Genomic DNA, 18,875 nt, shown 5'->3' on the forward strand with positions numbered 1-18,875 from the left:
AGGATTTGTGCATCCTTGCCTATACTTGACCGTGCAAATAACTTTGTATTGATTATGTTTACTTACGCTACTTACATGTGGACTTGATGAGAGCTATACCTTTGACATCTTCAACATTTCGTAATGTTGCCTGGAAACTTTGCTGGGATTGGGGTGTAACTCAGTGGTAAAGCACAGTCTTAGCAGGAACAATGAATACTCTGATTTATTTCTTGGCAATTTTTAAATGTGACTTAATTTATATTTCCTTATAGATAAGTTCTAAGCATTCAGATTTGTCTTGTGAATTACCAAGTACTAATTTAACAAGGCTTTAAATTAAAAAACCCAGAATTTATTTATAGGAACTTGAATTATTTTGAATACTGTCCTGGTTAGTTTTTATTGGAACTTGAACTTCAACTGAATAATAACCTTGATCAGATTGGCCTGTTGGCATGACTGTGGGACATTTTCTTGACTGCTACCTGATGTAGGAGGGCCCAGGCCACTGTGGGTGGCACAGCCCCTAGGCAGGCTGTTCTGGGGAATGTAAGAGCTAGCTGAGAAGAATCCAGTAAGTGAGCCAGTAAATAGGGATCCTATGGGTTTTGCTTCAGCTCTTGAGTTCCTGCTTTGATTTCCCTCAATGATGGACTGAAACCTGGAACTGTAAGCCATGTAAACTCTTTCCTCTCCCAGCCTGCTTTTTGTCAGAGTGATCTCTCAATAACAGAGAAAGCAAACCAGAACAGATACTGATCTTTTGTAAGTAGTTAAAAATATTTTCCCCCACAATAGCTTTGTAAGTTTTTCTTTATTGTTTGCTATTTGTCTTAGTCAGGGTTTCTATTCCTGCACAAACATCATGACCAAGAAGCACTTGGGGAGGAAAGGGTTTATTCGGCTTATACTTCCACATTGCTGTTCATCACCAAAGGAAGTCAGGACTGGAACTCAAGCAGGTCAGAAAGCAGGAGCTGATGCAGAGGCCATGGAGAGATGTTCTTTACTGGCTTGCTTCCCCTGGCTTGCTCAGCCTGCTCTCTTATAGAACCAAGACTACCAGCACAGAGATGGTCCCACCCACAAGGGACCTTTCCCCCTTGATCACTAATTGAGAAAATGCCTTACAGTTGTATCTCATGGAGGCATTTCCTCAACTGAAGCTCCTTTCTCTGTGATAACTCCAGCTGTGTCAAGTTGACACAAAACTAGCCAGTACACTATTTGTGTATTACTTTGAAGAAACTGTCATGATCAAAAATACTTTCTTTACAGCCAGCATTTGTTATATGTCTATTATAGGTCAGTATTCTTTTTTAAAAATGTGGCTACCTGTTTTCTCAGATGTCAATAAATTAATTTTTGTCTGTAATTAATTTACAAAGAGCTAAGAAACTATTTTCCTTTTCCTAAGAGAATTTTTTTGGTAGACATAGTGAGCAAATTTGTGTCTTTACATTTAGAATACTGTAATAACATGATGCTGATGTGTGTGTTCTTTTCTTTTAGTGGGTCAGGGCCTTACTTTCTAGGCCAGGTTGGCCTAAATTTTTGAAAAACCAGCTGTGTAAACTACAAATTGTGCATCTCTTCAAATCTCTGACTCCTTTCTGCTATATCCAGTGTAACACATTTCTTTTTCTCGGGCTGGTTTCATTCCCTGTTAGAAACTTTCCTCAGCAGATATCCCATGGCTTTGGCATCTCTAACCTCTTGTAGTCTCTAAGGCAATATAGGTTCTACCTTCACAGCCTCACACAATGGCCTCTCTGGGCCTTCATGCAGGGACACCCCTTCCACATTCCTGGTCTCAGCAACTTTCCTAGTTGTGAAGGGAGATTCCATAACCCCTTTCACACAATGGCCACTTTGAACCTCCATGCAGGGATACCCCTGACACATTCCTGGCCTCAGTGGCTTTCCTTAGTCATAGATGGAAATTCTGTCCTTGATTCTAAAATCAAAACCACATGGCTGAAGCTGCCAAGTTTTGCTGTTTGCTGAGGCTGGAACATGACCCCCCTTGCTCAATTACATCTTCACAAGCTTCCTATTTTCCATGGTTTCCTTCATTGCCTAAGCCTGATTGTCCTGGAACTTGCTCTGTAGACCAGGCTGATGTGTATGCCTCTGCCTCCTGAGTGCTGGGATTAAAGGCATGTTCCAAGCTTGAACCTAAGCTTCTCTTCAATTGCTTATCACAAGATCATTATAAGCACAGCCACTACGCCTCAAATCTGGATTGAAGGCATGTGTTGATCCAGATATAAAAGACCTGTGTTATCCCACCTCAAGATTCAGATCAAAAGCCTGTGTCTTCCAGTCTTAAGATCTGGATCAAAGGCATGTTGTTTTCCTGCCCCAGGATCTGGATTATAGAAGTGCCCTCCATTTCTGGATTGCAGTTCATTCCAGATATAGTCAACTTGACAACCAAGAATCACCATCACAATCCACTCCTTGCCTATTTGATATACTATCGTATCTCCTTATGTGTAAATGAAAATAATAATCCAGTCATAATAACACCTAATATAATATAACTATCCCTCGTACAATCTCATAATGCATAAATAATAACCAGGTCATAATAACACCTAACATGATATAACTATCATACAATCACGAATGCATAGTTAATTTAGAATATGTGCCAGTGGCCCATATTCAACATCCTTTTCACAAGATCGATCTTATCCTGATATCACCACTCCTCTAATTTCATTAAATATCTTGGATCTGTTTATCTCTTTGAACACAAGATTTAGCCCCATTCTACTTCCTGGTGTCCCTTTAACCCTTGAACCATATATTTTGTTTTTGTTTTTTTTTTTTTCATTCTCAGCTTGCAACATTTGATCAAAATGCTCTTCATAAGAGTGAACCACATGTTGGGCAGTGGTGGCACATGCCTTTAATCCCAGCACTTGGGAGGCAGAGGCAGGTGGATTTCTGAGTTCGAGGCCAGCCTGGTCTACAGAGTGAGTTCCAGGACAGCCAGGGCTATACAGAGAAACACTGTCTCAAACAAACAAAAGAAATCTCAAAACAGCCTAGCATAGGCTCTGGTCTGTGGTTCACCCTTTTTTTCTGCACCACCACGAGATTTCTTTTGTTGATACAATTACAAAGTCTCATCACTTTGGCTTCAGGCAAACTCTTCAGAACAGGGCAAAAAGTAGCAACATTCTTCAACAAAATATCACAAGAACAATCTCTAGTTAACATACTAAAATTCTTCAAATCACCCTGGCACCATTGTCTTCCATATTCCTGCTATGATGGTCCATTAAACACCTCTTAAAGCAATCCACTGCCTTCCTAGTCCAAAGTCCCCATATCCACATTCCTCCCAACAAAAGCATGGCCAGGCCTATCACAGCAATACCCCAGTCCCTGGTACCAACTTCTGTCTTAGTTGAGATTTTATTGCTATGAAGAGACATCATGACTAAAGCAACTCTTGTAAAGGCAAACATTTAATTGAGTCTGGCTTACAGTTAGTTTCAGAGGTTTAATCCATTATTATCATGGCAGGAAGCATGGCAGCATGCAGGCAGACATGGTGCTAGAGGAGCTGAGAGTTCTACATCTTGATCCAAAGGCAGATATTAGGAGATTGTGTTCCACACTGGGCAGACCTTGAGCATAGGAGACCTCAATGTCTTTCCCCCACAGTGTCACAAACAGGACCACACCTATTCCAACCAGTCCATACCTCCTAATAGTGCTACTCCCTATGGGTCAAGCATTCAAACACATGAGTCTATGGGGGCCAAATCTATTCAAGCCACCACTGAGGGAAACTCAGTTGAGAAAAGCGTCCATATGATACAGCTATATGGCATTTTCTTAACTAGTGATTGATGTGGAAGGGCCCAGCCTGTTGTGGGTGGTGCTGTCTCTGCGCTGGTGATCCTGGGTTCTATTAAAAAAAAAAAAAAAAAAAAAAAAAAGGCTGAGCAAGCCATGATAAGCACGTCAGTAGGCAGCACTCCTCAGTGACCTTTGCTTTAGCCCCCTCCTCCAGGCTCCTGCCGTGTGTGAGTTTCTACCCTCATTGCTTTTGATGTTAAACTGTTTGTTATATGGAACAGTGAATGAGAGAAACCCTTTTCTCCCCAAGCTGCTTTTGGTCATGGTGTTTCATTACAGTAGTAGTAACCCTAACTAAGACACGCATCAATTCCACATTCTCACCTAAGATGTTTCTTTTACTAAGTTTTGATTCCTGATACAGTAAAGTGAACTTTATTCTTCACTACTTTATTGTCCTTGGATTTTATTCTTTATATATATTTTAGGTACATCTTGTCTTGGGTCTATTTATAGGTATCTAATAAGCTTTATTCTATTCTGAATGTTCCTTCTTTAGAGATAGGGTCTTACTATGTAACCCAGGCTGATCTTGAACTTTTCAATTATCTTGCCTCAATCTCCTGAGTGCTAGGATTACAGGCATGTGTCACAACCTCTGGTTGAATAGGGTTTGAAAGTATACCTGTAAAAATAACTAATTATTTTTATATATAAGAAGGCAATACATGAGCTACAGGGAAACAGTGGCAGGGTGATCTTACACACACACACACATACACTTACACACTTTTCCTATTTAACTTGCTACTTGCTAGCTGCCTAGAACAGTATTTGAACCACGTTAGATTAATACACAATCTTCTTAAGATTTATTTATTATTATATCTAAGTACACTGTAGCTGACTTCCGACACACCAGAAGAAGGCATCAGATCTCATTATGTGTGGTTGAGAGCCACCATGTGGTTGCTGGGATTTGAACTCAGGATCTTCAAAAGAGCAGTCAGTGCTCTTACCTGCTGAGCCATCTTGCCAGCCCTAATACACAATCTTTAAGTTAATATGATTTATTTCTCTCTGGTGTAACTGGGATAATTATACTTGGTCATAATTTATTCATTTTATTCACTCTTTTATGGTTTGTTGTTTAAAATTGTATCTGTGTTAATAAATTAGTTAATACCTTTATTGACTAATATTATCCTGGGGACACTTGAGTATTAAGGTTATATTCATGTCAATGATGCACTGGACAGCTTTCTCTGATTTTTCATTTTTAATTCTGTTTCTTCAATTTTTGGTAAAATCTCCAAAAACATTAGGGCTTGTGTCTAAAGGAAAGATGCTTAATTCTGACTTATTTTAAAATTATTGGATATTTATATATTTTTAAATTATCTTAAATTATTCACTGAAGGGCTGTAGCCCAGCGATAGATCCCTTGCCTGGGTTTATGTGTAAAGCCCTAGGTTCAATCTCCAGCACTGCCTCCAAAACATCGACAAAAAACGTATTGATATTTGCAAAGAAATTGTGCTTCTTATCCACAATTTAAAATTTATTATCACAGAGTTTCACAGTCACCTTATTGTGTTCGTACTATTATAATGTATAATTAATAAATTGTTTTATGATTGCATGCTGTTTGAAGACACAATCCCTATCCAAAATAATAAACATTTATAACCGTGACTTGCTTAGATACTAAAAGATTCATTAAACTCGTGGTGTTTTTATTTAAAACACACATACAGAGAACAAAAGGAGAGGTCCCTATTGGGACAAATTAAGTTGGAGGAAACCAGAAAGCACGGCTTGGCGACGCTTTACGGCTGTCGTGCTGGCTTCACCTCAGTCGTGCTCAGTCGTGCTCTGCTCCATAGCTGGCCGCCCTGGAGCTGGAGAGGCTGATGTCGCTGTTACTGTGGGGACACCCTGCGCTCCTGCGGACCCTCCAGGCGCCACCAGCTCCTGCTTCCTAGCCGGGGAACCCGCTCAAGGCGGCCCCAGAGCTACGCAGGGGCTCGGAGGTGGGTGGAGGTGGGCATGCGCACTCCCACGCCGCCCCCTCTATCCTGCGTGCCCCAAACCGGTTACCTCGCCCATTGTGAATCTGTGTGGGGTGTCGTGTCTTCCTCTCGCAGTTTTGTTCACTTGTGGAATAAATCACTGGGAATTTTCTTTCCTTTTTCTTTCTTTCTTTTCTTTTTCTTTCTTCTTTTTTTTTTTTTTTTTTTTTTTTTTTTTTTTTTTTTTTTGGTTTTTCGAGACAAGGTTTCTCTGTATAGCCCTGGCTGTCCTGGAACTCACTCTGTAGATCCGCCTGCCTCCGCCTCCCGAGTGCTGGGATTAAAGGCGTGCGCCACCACGCCCGGCGATTTTTTTTTAAGTTTTTTTTTTTTTTTTAGATTTATTTATTTATTTATTATATGTAACTACACTGTAGCTGTCTTCAGACACTCCAGAAGAGGGAGTCAGATCTCGTTATGGATGGTTGTGAGCCACCCTGTGGTTGCTGGGATTTGAACTCCAGACCTTCGGAAGAGCAGTCGGGTGCTCTTACCCACTGAGCCATCTCACCAGCCCCCCCCCCTTTTTTTTTTTTTTTTTTTTTTTTTGAGACAGGGTTTCTCTGTATAGCCCTGGTTGTCCTGGAACTCACTTTGTAGACCAGGCTGGCCTCGAACTCAGAAATTCGCCTGCCTCTGCCTCCGGAGTGCTGGGATTAAAGGCGTGCGCCTTTAACCACGCCTGGCTTACTTTTAGTTTTTTAAAATTCGTTTTTTAAAATCAGGGTCTCACAGTGTTGCCACACCTGGCCTGGAACTATTTATTCTAGGCTGGCCTCTAACTCGTGAGATCAGCTTGTCTCTGCCTCCCGACTGTTGGGAATAAAGGCGCACATTTTCATCCTTTTCTGGGCTTTATCCGTTTCCCTTCTGGTGGGTTGGTACGTTTTGTACATTTCCTTTGTTGTCCCTGGAGCTGCCGCATTGAAATACAGTTTGATGCCTGTAATTTCAGCGTTTGCAAAGTGTCTTAGTCAGGGCTCCTATTGATGTGATGAAATGCTATGATCAAAAGTTACTCGGGGAGGAGAGGGCTTATTTTAGCTTACAACTGTCAGATCACACTCCCATCACTGAAGGAAGTCAGGGCAGTAACTCAAGTCAGGAACTGAAGCAGAAGCCATGGAGGAACATTGCTTACTGACTTGTTCCCATGTCTCACTCAGCCTTCTTTCTTATGCACCCCAGGACTACTTGCCCAGGGGTGACACCACCCACAGTGGGCAGAACCCCTGCACATCCATCATTAAGGAAACGTCCTGCAGACTTGCCCACGTACAGTATGATGCAGGTATTTCTCAATTGAAGGTCCCTCTTCCTAGTTGGGCCTGGCTTATGTTTAGTGAACAAAACCCTAAACAACACAGAAAATAAAGGCAGGATCAGGAGTTAAAAGCCAGCTTCATTTTTCTTGCAGTGGATGAACACTAACACAGAGATCCATAACTGGACAAGGTGCAGACAGATTTTAGAACACCCAGTCCTAAACGGGATGTCTTCATCAAACTGCTCAAGGCTTGGGGATCTGTGCGGGAGAGGAGGTAGAAAGACAGAGCCAGAGACTATACATGACTCCAAGGACATAGTGTCGTCCAGACGGCAGGACTGGTGCGCATATGAAATCATAGAGACTGTGGCCACAGGAACCAGGCCTGCACAGGTTCAAGCCACATAAGGGTCCCAGGGCTGAGGCTGGGAAGTGGACATAGGCTTCCACTTCTAACCAAGTAGCTGCCTTCGACTGATATCTACTGGCAAAGGAAAAGTTAGTTTCCCCAGTGAAGTTTTGATGGGTGTATTAGCCACACTTCAGGGTAAGCCCCAGCCCAGGAGTAGCTGACCAACACAAAATGAACTCAGTTGCTTTCCATTGTGTGTGTGTTGGGGGGGGGGTTGTTGTTGTTTTTTTGTTTTGTTTTGTTTTAAGAACGTGAGAGGAAAAAGGAACATTTTGTGTAGGGATGTGGGGAGGATCTGGGAGGAGTTAAGGACGGGGAAAACTATGCTCAAAATATATTGTATGAAAAAAGTCTTTTCAATAAAGAAAATGAAAGCCAGCTTCAACTGGGTAGTGATTTTTTTTGGGGGGGGGGCTACCTTGTGCTACAAGAGACCCAAAGAAACAAAACACTGATTTCTCTGCCCCCATAACTTTTCTCAATCCCGACTGACTCTGCATTGCAATGCTTATACCAAGAATCTCCCGTCTCAAGTTTGTGTAAACAGTTCTTACCATTTATTCTCTGCCTTGTCAACCAATGCTGACCACCCAGTGGCTGGGCAGAATAGAGAATGGGGTGGGACGTCTGCTAGGGAGAGGGAAGAGAGAAAACAGGCAGATGGGCCAGGAGGATGGAGGAATTGGGGCCCTGAAAAGGGAATCTGAAGAGCCAGTCAGTAATATGAAAAGATCATGGGATGGGGCTGGGGAGTAGGCTGATCAGCTTGGAAGGTAAGGATAGGCCATTTAATTGCACAGCTATTGAGGTGCAGTTTTAAATCTTGATTTTTCTGTGCAGTTATTGGGGTCTAACATAAGGTAAAGAAATACAGCCACTGGATTAATTCACTGTTTAAATTTTATATTAAGAATAAGTCAGGGCTAGAGAGATGGCTCAGCGGTTAGGAACGCTGATGGCTCTTCCAGAGGTCCTGTGTTCAATTCCCAGCAACCATGTGGTAGCTCACAACCATCTGTAATGAGATCTGATGCCCTCTTCTGGTGTGTTTGAAGACAGCAACAGTGCACTCATATAGGAAAGAAAGAAAGAAAGAAAGAAAGAAAGAAAGAAAGAAAGAAAGAAAGAAAGAAAGAGAGAAAGAAAATTATTAAATAAATTTTTAAAAAAAAGGATAATTCATTAACAGTTTAGTGTCACCACAAAATAACCTACAGAGTCACCTGGAAAGAGGAAATCTCAAATAAGGGATTGCCTACATCAGACTGGCCTGGAGCCAGGTCTGTGAGAGATTGTCTCAGATGATGATTGATGGGAGGGGGCCCAGCCCACTGTGGGTGACATCATCTAAGCTTGTGGTCCTGTGCCATATTAAAATAAAATAGCTGAACCTGAGCCAGTGGATGATCCAGTAAAACAGCATTTACAACATTTCTCCATAGTTTCTGTTTCCAAATGTCTGTCTTGAATTCCTGCCTGACCTCCCTCAGTGGGAAACAGGGACTTGGAATAGAAGAGGAAACAAATCCTTTCCTCCACCAATCAGCTTTTGGTCAGAGTGTTTTCATCACACCAGAAGAATCAACCTAGCACAGTAAGTTAGAAACACATATGCCCATCTAATGGGCCTCATGGTAGCGGGCCATGTCACACAGGATGCCCACTACTGTTATTGAGCAGGCAGAAAGACTCATCAATTTGTGTTGCACGGGGTTGCAATGCCCAAATCCCCTCCTGCATACTTTTAGAACCATGCAATATTTGGAAGAAGGAAGGGAGTGGGTGATTTCTTTTGCCCAGTGTCAAGATATGGTGCTTACAGAATAAACTCTAGAAAGTGAAAGGGCCTTGAATTATTTTGTGTCTTAAAGAGGGGCCAGTGAGATGACTCAGTGAGTGAAGAGCTTGCCACACAAGCCTGACAAACAGAGTTCAACCCCCACATCCAGGTGGAAGGAAAAACCCCACTCCACAGAGTCATTCTCTGACCTCCGAATGCGTACCACGGCACAGGTGCTGACTGTGAGTGCTGACTCTATGCCAAATGCCATGCATGTGATCTCATTTAATCATGAGATTGAGTAAGGGAAATACTGTTTGGTAGAAAGGAAACAAGCTTGAAGAGGCTAAGCAATTTCCCTAGTTCTTGTATTTAGCCTTCTTAGTCTCAGAATGCAGAGCTCACACATCTCAGTATGTCAATGCTTCTCAAACTGGATTTCATAGACCTCTGGAAAAGCCGAATAGATGCTTTCCCAGGATCTGTGAACTCTCCAGAGATTCAATACGTCACTTCAGTGACCTTTTAACCAACATGCTCTGGTCTTCCAGAAGATCATCTTGGGAGAGTGCTTTGAGGACATTTGAATCTGGCTGGCTTCATGGTAATGCCAGTGAGGTTAGCAGGTGCACTAATACCACCATTGTCCCAGTCCAATCAGAGAAAAACCAACTGAACATCAAAATGCATTGACACAAGTTACTTCATCTGGAGAGAGTCCAAGGTTTTGGCTACGGATAAAGTCACCTGCTTCCTGATTAATTTGGAGCACTTTGGGAATGCCAATTATTGAAGCATCACACAGAGAAAATAACCTGAAGTGCCATCAAGATAATGGAACAGCATTGTCTCCCGAAAGAACAAAATGTGTTTCCTAGTCTCAAACTGGCACTGGCCACTTCCTTGTCCCTTCCTCCAGTCTGCCAAGGCCACCTGTCATCTTGTCTGCACTGCCATGTCTTCCTTGATCAATTTGGCTCCCTCCCTCTGCCTCCCCCCTTCTCCACACCAGCTCCCGCCCCTGTTTAGATCCAGAATCACTTAGTACCACCACAGGGCACCTTCCTGCAATGGAAATGTACTGAAGAAGGATTGGCATTGGGCCCTTTTAGCTCTGTAACTGTTCTCAGCTCAACCACCATGAATTTTTAACTCAGAATCGTGTAGGTTATTATTAGATTTTTATTTTATTATGACTATGATAACTATTACTTTGGTTTTTCCAAGACAGGGTTTCTTTGTGTAGTTCTGGCTATCTTGAAATTAGCTCTGTAGACCACACTGGCCCCAAACTCACAGAGATCCACCTGTCACTGCCTGTGCCTCCTGGGTGCTGAGATTAAAGGCATGCACCACCACCCCCTGTCTAGTTTTAGATTTTGTTTTGTTTTGTTTTGTTTTTTTGAGACTGGGTTTCTCTGTATTGCCCTGACTGTCCTGGAACTCACTCTGTAGACCAGAACTCAGAAATCTGCCTGCCTCTGCCTCCCGAGTGCTAGGATTAAAGGCATGCACCACCATGCCTGGCCTAGTTTTAGATTTTTAAAAACTTAGTTTATGTGTGTTTGCTTGTGTTGTGTGTGCGTGTGACCCATGCACATGTAGTGCCTGAAGAGGTCAGAAGAGGGCATCAGATGCCCTGTAACTGTAGTTACAGACAATTGTAAGCTGCCACGTAGATGCCAGAAATGGAATCCAGTTCTCTGCAAGAGCTACTGACCCATCTCTCTACCCCACCACACACACACACACACACAGAGAGAGAGAGAGAGAGAGAGAGACAGACAGACAGAGACAGACAGAGAAAGGAACACATACACAGATACAGAGACACATACACATAGAGAGACATACACACAGACACAGGAACACACACACACATATACAGAGAGAGAGACAGAGAGACAGAGAGACAGACAGAGACAGACAGAGAGAGGAACACATACACAGATACAGAGACACATATACATAGAGAGAGAGACATACACACAGACACAGGAACACACACACACACACACAACACACACACAGCATCATTTTTTTTTAAATAGCAGAAGGCCCTGCTGAACCACAGACTGGAAGTCTTAGCTCTCTGGTTATCATCACTTGATGTGCTTTTCAGCCACCTTAGATGTTTAGATGTTTACCTCTTACCCCTCTCTACCAGGACTCAGCCCCTGTGAGGATTGGTGCTGCAAGCCAGAGCCTCCCTTATTCTCTCCCCCTCAACCCACCCTTTCCTTCTCCTGTAGGAGGGACAGCTGAAACAGGTCAGGAAACTGGAAGGAATTCATTTCAAAGTACTGTATGAAAAACTTATTTGGTAGAGTCGTAGACACTGGGCGTCAAACCTGAGCCAGTAAATTTGAGAGGCTTTGAAAGTCCTACAGGCACAATGGTGAATTTCTCTGAAGAGATATTACAAAATCAGATGAAAGCTTCCTTCTTTATCTTGTTAAAATAGATTGGTAGCAATGGGAAAGGCCAGATTTTTCCTCTTCTGATTCACTTAAGCCCGGCACATTGGTGTACTACATTGATACCCTTAAGCAAATGCTGACAGGAGGCACACACTTAATAAGACGCAGACAACTCCAGGGGAGGGACAGAAGCTCATCTATTGCCACCAGTTGCAACCAGGGTAAAGAACCACTGTGGCCAGGTCTGATATTTTTCTGTGCTGGGGCTTGAACCCTGGGTCGTATGATGCTAGGTGAGCTCTCCGAGCTACATGATTAGCTGTCAACTCTCACTTCAAAGGGAAGCTGTAAATCGTGTGTGTGTGTGTGAAGTTGTGGTTGTGAAATTTGTTTTGGAATGTTGGCTTATGTATTTTAAAAGCAGACCTGACAAACTTCATATCCCGCCTGTTTTCTGGACTCAGGGTCTGACCAAGGTGCAACTTATGCGGAGAGTGTCTTTCTTTTTTTAGCCTTTAGGGAATTAATAGTCTGTAATCTATCTTCAGGAAAGCATTCTCCTTAAACTCTTTATGGCTAGTGTTCTTGTCATAGTTCATCAACCTCCATATTCCATTCATTAGTTAAGTGCTAGCGGGGTGTGGTGCCCCATGTCTGTGATCCAAGCATTTAGCCTGAAACAGAAGGATTACCATGAGTCTGAGGCTCGTCCAGGATACATAGTATGTTCTAGGCCACCCAGGGCTGCCAAGTGAGAGTCTGTAGTCTAGTGGTAGAGGAGGGTTCTGTGAATGCAGTAGTGAGTGATACAGGAGTAGGTTGCTTCCAGTCCAAATGCAGTTATGATCTCCACATATTCACTACAAATGCACAGGCTAAATTCTCGTCAGTACACTTTGTATGTATGGCTTGATCTCCCTGATCATGCTTCCCCTTTTAAGAGCTAGACTGAAGTTTGCTACCCACAAGGCTGACTGCCTTGTGACAGTTTACCTGCCAACACTATTTTTTTTCCTCTAGGGAAAAAAGTGTGTGTGTGTGTGTGTGTGTGTGTGTGTGTGTGTGTGTACATATGCACACACACACACACACACACACACACACACACACACTCACACACCTGTTCAGAGAGTGGCTCTGCCCCAACTTCTGGCTGGAAAAAGCTAGTATTCAGTTAGCAGAAAGTTGTACCTGCGAGGAAGGGCTCATCACCAAACAGCCGATCAATATTCCAGGGTAATAAGTTTCCCTCCAAGAAACTCCAGATCTTGAACCTGTACTGTCCGACAAACGATCAGAGAGCAATGGAAAAGTCTTACCCAAGAAAAATAGGAATTTCTTCTAGCTCGCTCCTTCCAGCCCCAACTTAGGAGGTGTCCCCTCTTCTACTGGAGTGACAGGTGACTGGTGCCCCCAACTCACCTTCTGAGGTTCGAAAAGCCACACACACAGCCACAGCCATGAGGGTGAGCCCTGCTTGCTGCATTCCCGCTTGACCCACTGAGTCTGGCAATGACTCAGGTGAGGCTGTGGGATCAGGAAGTAAATCTAAAGGTGTCCTTGGGTGCCCAGAAACAGCTTAAGTAGGCCAGGTGGCCCCACCCTGGGAGGCTCTCACCTTTCTTTCTTAATGCCAGGTTCCGGGCTGGCAGTTAATGCCCAGCCTGGCGTGTGCTCACTTTGCCAGAGACTGGAGAGCATCTGTGACCGTGTGCCAGCTGATGAGGTCCTTAAGAGTTGGTAGTATTCACCAGAACCATTTGGAAACCATTGAAAATCTAGCAGTCTATATGAGCACATCTGCCAACCTCCATCTACATTCCAGAGTTCTAGGGTAGGAGTATCTTTTGAATTTCACAAATAGCTTCATGAATGATTCTGATGGGCATGTCTGTTGAGAATCAAAACTAGCAATATATAGGGGTTTGAAACAGGGAGTTTTGGGTGACAAGGGTGCTAAGTCATACAAATTATCTGCATAGAAACATAAAAGGGTAATAAAAATATTAAAAATTAAAAAAAAGAAACATAAAAGGACATTCATGTGGACTCAGGTTGCAGTCAGAAAGGCTCAGGGAAGGATGAGGACGGAGAAGGGGGGTCGAGAGGCATGAGGATGCAATTAAGAGGCGGAATGATGCCTAATGTGCTGTGGCATGAAAAGTAACAGTGGCTAACAAAAATAAACTGCATATTTCAAAAAAGCCAGCAGAGAAGATTTGAATGTCCTCAACACAAGGAAAGGATGAAGATGGTCCCAGCTGCTTCAGACACAAGTATCAAGATCTCACACTGTATCCAACAACATAATTTTTTGTTACTTAAATATACACATATGTTTTAGTTGGGGTTTTCATTGTGCTGTGAAGGGACACCATGACCAAGGCAACTCTTATGAGGACAACATTTAATTGGGGCTGGCTTATGGATTCAGAGATTCAGTCCATTATTATCAAGGTAGGAAGCATGGCAGCGTCCAGACAGGCATTGTGTTGGAGAAGAAGCTGAGAGTTTTACATCTTGATCCAACTGCAGCCAGGAGAGAGGACTGGCATCTTCCAACTGCTAGGAGGGAGATCTCTCAAAGGCCACACCCACAGTACACACTTCCTCCAACAAGGTCACACCTCCTAACAGTGCCTCTCCCTGGGCCAAGCATACTCAAACCACCACCACAACACACACACACACACACACACACACACACACACACACACACACTGACAGAAGGTAAAGTATAATCTTCATTCAATCAATGCCTGTTGCCATGTGTACTCTGGGTAAAAGGACCTTACAAAGGTTTCTAAACAACATATTTCACAAAACAAAAAGAGGACAGTGGAACTTACTTTACTATTTGTCTTGAAAATGTGTATACAGATGCACTATTTCAAAACTCCTATCAACATTCAAATGTCCTAAGACCTATTCAACAATCCTCCCAACCCTCTTTTTGTATTAAGGCTTCTTACCATTTAACCTGTACTAAGTGTGAGTTCTAATTCATAGTGGATTTGTTTCAACAGAGCAAAGTCTCATTTTAAAAACTTGGCTCCAAATACTTACAGCATACTACTGAGTTACTTAATAAAATGTTTGTTTGTTTATCTCCATGTTATGTTATATTGTACCCACTGTAGAAAATTTGGAAAAGCAAAAAAGTATACAAGAAAACCAAAAATCTCCCTCATTCTCAGCTACACAAGGCTGCTTGTATGGCTTTTCAGGTTGACATTGAGAGAAGGGGATGGATAGCTCTTGTTAGCTTTGCCTCCGTAACGGACAGCTCTGTTTTTGGTAACTATATTTTCAGAAACTTGTTATCCTCTAAAAATATATTCTTTGTAACGTATATGTGTTTACATCAAGATTTGCATTTTAGGAAGATATGCAAAAATCTATAACCAGATGGCCAATTTATAACCACTTATATGATACCATTGCATTTAAACAAAAACCAGTTGGTTGTAGTTCCTCCTTAGTGATTGGTTTGTATATCTTCTGAGTTGGTGTGTGTGTTTTAGACATATTTTATTTTTACAAAAAGAGAGAGCCTCTTGTTTTGTGACTTTTTTTTCTTTCTTTTAACATGTCAGGAGTAAGTCTCCATGGCCTTTTTTGTAGCTTTTTACCCTTTGAATGGTTTTACAGTATTAGTTACAGGCCTGTCTATTGTTTTTGGTTCTTGAGGATTTTTTTAAAAGATTTTTTTTTTAGTTGTGTGTATGGTGTGTGCATGTGTAAATGCAGGTGTCTGGGAATGGAACTCCAGTCTTCTGCAAAAGCAGTCATGTTCTTAAGCACTGAGCCATGGCTCATGGAACCCAGGTTGGTCTTGAATTGGCTAAGGATGCCCTCGAACTTCTGGTCATCTGGGATCACCTCCAAAGGAATGGGATTACATGTGTGTACCACCACACCCAAACAAAATGCACACCTTTATGTTATCTTGTTGATTGTTTTAACTGATGAATATTCAGATAGCTTGGTTGTGTTCGTTCTCTAGTGTGGGTTATTACTGAAATAATTTTTAGCCGGGCATGGTGGCATATGCCTTTAATCTCAGTAATCAAGAGGCAAAGGCAGGTGGATCTTTGTGAGTTTGAAGCCAGCCTGGTCTACAGAGGGAGTTCCAGGACAGCCAGGGGTCCATGGAGAAACCCTGACTTGAAAAACAAAAATTAAAAAAAATGTTTCTGGAAATCAAATTCCCAGCCTTGAGTATGCTAGGCAAATGCTCTATTACTGAGCTTTTCTCCTGGCTCCCATAATGCATGTTATGATTCTAGCAATGAGGGGGTAGTCAGTCTTGCAACTTGTGTCTGCTCATTTCAGCATTTTCTTTAATGAACTCTCAGACATGGGAATTCTCTAGGGCTAGGGAAATGGCTCAGTGGGTTAAAGTGCTTTTCACACAAGGGTGAGGACTTGGGTTTGGATCTCAGAGCCCATGTGCATTGGATATCTATAATCACATCTTGGAGCACTTTTACTGGCAGATGAGGGAGTAGAAAAATCCTGAGACTTGAGGGTCTGCTAGGAGTGAACAATAGACCTGTCTTAGACCACGTGGACAAGCCAGTATTCAAGGTAATCCTCTGACTACATTCATGCACCACACTCATGAACACACACACAAGCGCGCACACACACACACACACACACACACACTCACACACACACACATGCAAACATTTTATTTTAAAGAGAAAGGACGTCAGAGTTCTAAAAATGTATGCCCATATGACTCACTTTTAATATAAATCGCTAACTTATCTTACAATCCTGCAGAAGTCTCTGCTCAGCTTCTCTCCTCCGATAGGCTGAGCTCGGGAGGGGCAGGATGTGTTAGCATGTTCCTCCATATATCCAATGCCTTGACCAGTGCTCAACAAATAATGAGTGCTTTGTGTTTTGTGAGTGGATAATAAGCTGGATAGCTGAAAAGAGCAGGGTTTCCTGCATGAGGAAAACCACACTAGGGGGTCTGAATCTAAGTGGTTTTCAATTGGCACCATTGGCCTCCCCTAATTGCCAGTTTACTGGTGATAATGCTTTAAAATTCATTTCTCCTCGGGGATTATTTTCTATGTTAAAGTAAAAGCAGAACGTGTGTATTAGAGGAGGACTAAGAATTTATAGATCAAATCAGGGACAAGGGGGCAAGAGTGAGGTGCTGTATATGATATTCATGATATTTCTGTATGTGATTCAGAAAATGGTATTCTCCACATACACTGTCTGGCCTTTTCCAGCTCAGGCAGCTTTAGAGCCATATTTCATGGTTTATGCTCTATTGAAATGTATGATGGGAATGGACACATAAAATGCCAAAGCAAACAGGAAAAGCACGCAAGACTAATCACAGGGACAAAGTCTGAGCCTGGAGCAGTAAGACGGGGATTTCCCTCGAGCAGAAATTCCTGGTTAACACTCCAGCTGCCTAGCTGGCAGGAACACTTTATACCCTTGCTGTTCTTAGCATTTCTATTTTCCAGATCCCTGAAGAATCTGGCTTCATCCCAGTGTCACCGTGTTCTATCTTATTATGGTGCTGAGGCACAGGAGTCAACAGGCCAGGAAGCAGAATGCACTTTGGTACCATCAGCTAGTAGCAAGAGAAGCAAATTAGGAGTGACCAGTTGTTAATGTGTCTTGCAGACCATAACTAAAAACAATAAATAACTGATGCACAATCTGGACTGTGCAGTGCTTATACAAACTTAATACAGTTAGCCTGGGTGCACTGTGTGCAGTCAGTGTTTGACATCAGAGAAAACTGGGTCCTTCATTGCCTGACTTTGAAACAGCTGGTTGCCTGTATGTAAAAGGACAAAGTTGAAGCATTAAGGTATAATGTTCTACATATTTAAAGAAGTGTGGCTTGTTTGGAAGTTGGAGACCAGGGAAACTGTTTTCACATGAAAGAAGATTCAGAAGCCATAGAGGAAACAAAATATTTTAGCATTCGAGGGTCTGGAGAGATGGCTCCGTGGTTAAGAGCTATTGCTGTTTTTGCAAAGGACCTGGGTTTGGTTCCCAGAATTGACATGATGGTGCTCAATCAACATCTGTAACCCTAGGCTCAGAAGTTGATACCATCTCTTGCCTCCTCAGGAACCAGACACACAGGTGGTGCATATGGGTGCAGGCAAACACTCATACACATTAAATTTTAAAAATGACCATTCCAAAAAAAAAAAAACCAAATCCCTCATTCTTCAGAAAAACAAGCTTTGGAATCCAGAATTGCTCTTCTCTGAGGCAGGTCTCAGAAACTAGGCCCTTCCCCAAAGCCAGCCACGATACTTGAAATTCCTGCCCTTTTCTCCTTCCCATTGGATTCTGCTAGAACAATCCTGCCCCATGCCCTTGGTCACACAGGTCAAAAGGAACCTAAGCATTATCATTGCCAGACTCTGTGAAACGGTTAGCATTAGACCTTACTCTGGTAGAATAACTATACATCTTCATGACTGTGCTGTTTTGGACCTAGGCACAGAAATGATTTGTTTATTCAACATCCTTCTACATCTGAAACTGTCTAATGATTGGTGTGCTTGTCTAGTCCTGTCTGTCTCTTGCTATGGAGTTGTTGGCCTTGATTATGCTGAGCAGGGGAAGCTCACATCCCTTCCCGTTCCTATACCGTGAAGGGAAAACCTTAGATAAAAGCTAAAGGGTGCAGGTATGTAACGACATCTTCTATGTCCCCATGTAAGAAGTGAATGACTCAAAAGAAAAATGGCTATATATATATATATATATATATATATAGGCAGGTATTTCAGAAATAATGAGGGTGCACCCGCTGGTTTTGCAAATCAACTTGACAGAAGCTAGAACTATCAGAGAGGAAGGAGCCTCAGCTGAGTAATTATCTTTTCAGAAGAGTTGGCCTGCAGCCCAAGTCCCCTTCTGTGGAGGCTGGATTGCACAAAAGCAGCCTGTGCCTATCAGGTTAGAAGTTCAGGGAACACCAGAGTCACAGTTTGAAGGGGAATAAGGTTCAACACTGAGACAATTATGGGAAAAACAAACCAAAACCAAAAACTAGTCAATTAGCTGTAAACTAGTGTTTACAGAGGACTCTGCACAGACTGAACCTCTGCACAAACGAGGG

The 18,875-nt window shown here is 42.5% G+C and overlaps 1 protein-coding gene across 2 annotated transcripts in view; it reads right to left on the minus strand.

The window, feature by feature from the left end:
* Ccl28 (C-C motif chemokine ligand 28) overlaps window positions 1–13,273 on the minus strand; it is a 29,189-nt gene extending 15,916 nt beyond the window's left edge. Inside the window, exon 1 of one of the 2 annotated variants that reach the window (XM_085830797.1) lies at window positions 13,175–13,273. In XM_085830797.1, coding sequence (XP_085686923.1) covers window positions 13,175–13,238 — 64 coding nt within the window. In that variant the 5' untranslated portion in view covers window positions 13,239–13,273. The remainder of the gene's footprint in view (window positions 1–13,174) is intronic. The other variant, XM_029468153.2, reaches the window with a different exon arrangement.
* Window positions 13,274–18,875: the final 5,602 nt, after the last annotated feature.

The sequence above is a fragment of the Mus caroli genome, unplaced genomic scaffold (genome assembly GCF_978045245.1).
Source record: "Mus caroli unplaced genomic scaffold, Mus_caroli_1 scaffold_15, whole genome shotgun sequence".
In the NCBI taxonomy this organism is placed as follows: domain Eukaryota; kingdom Metazoa; phylum Chordata; class Mammalia; order Rodentia; family Muridae; genus Mus; species Mus caroli.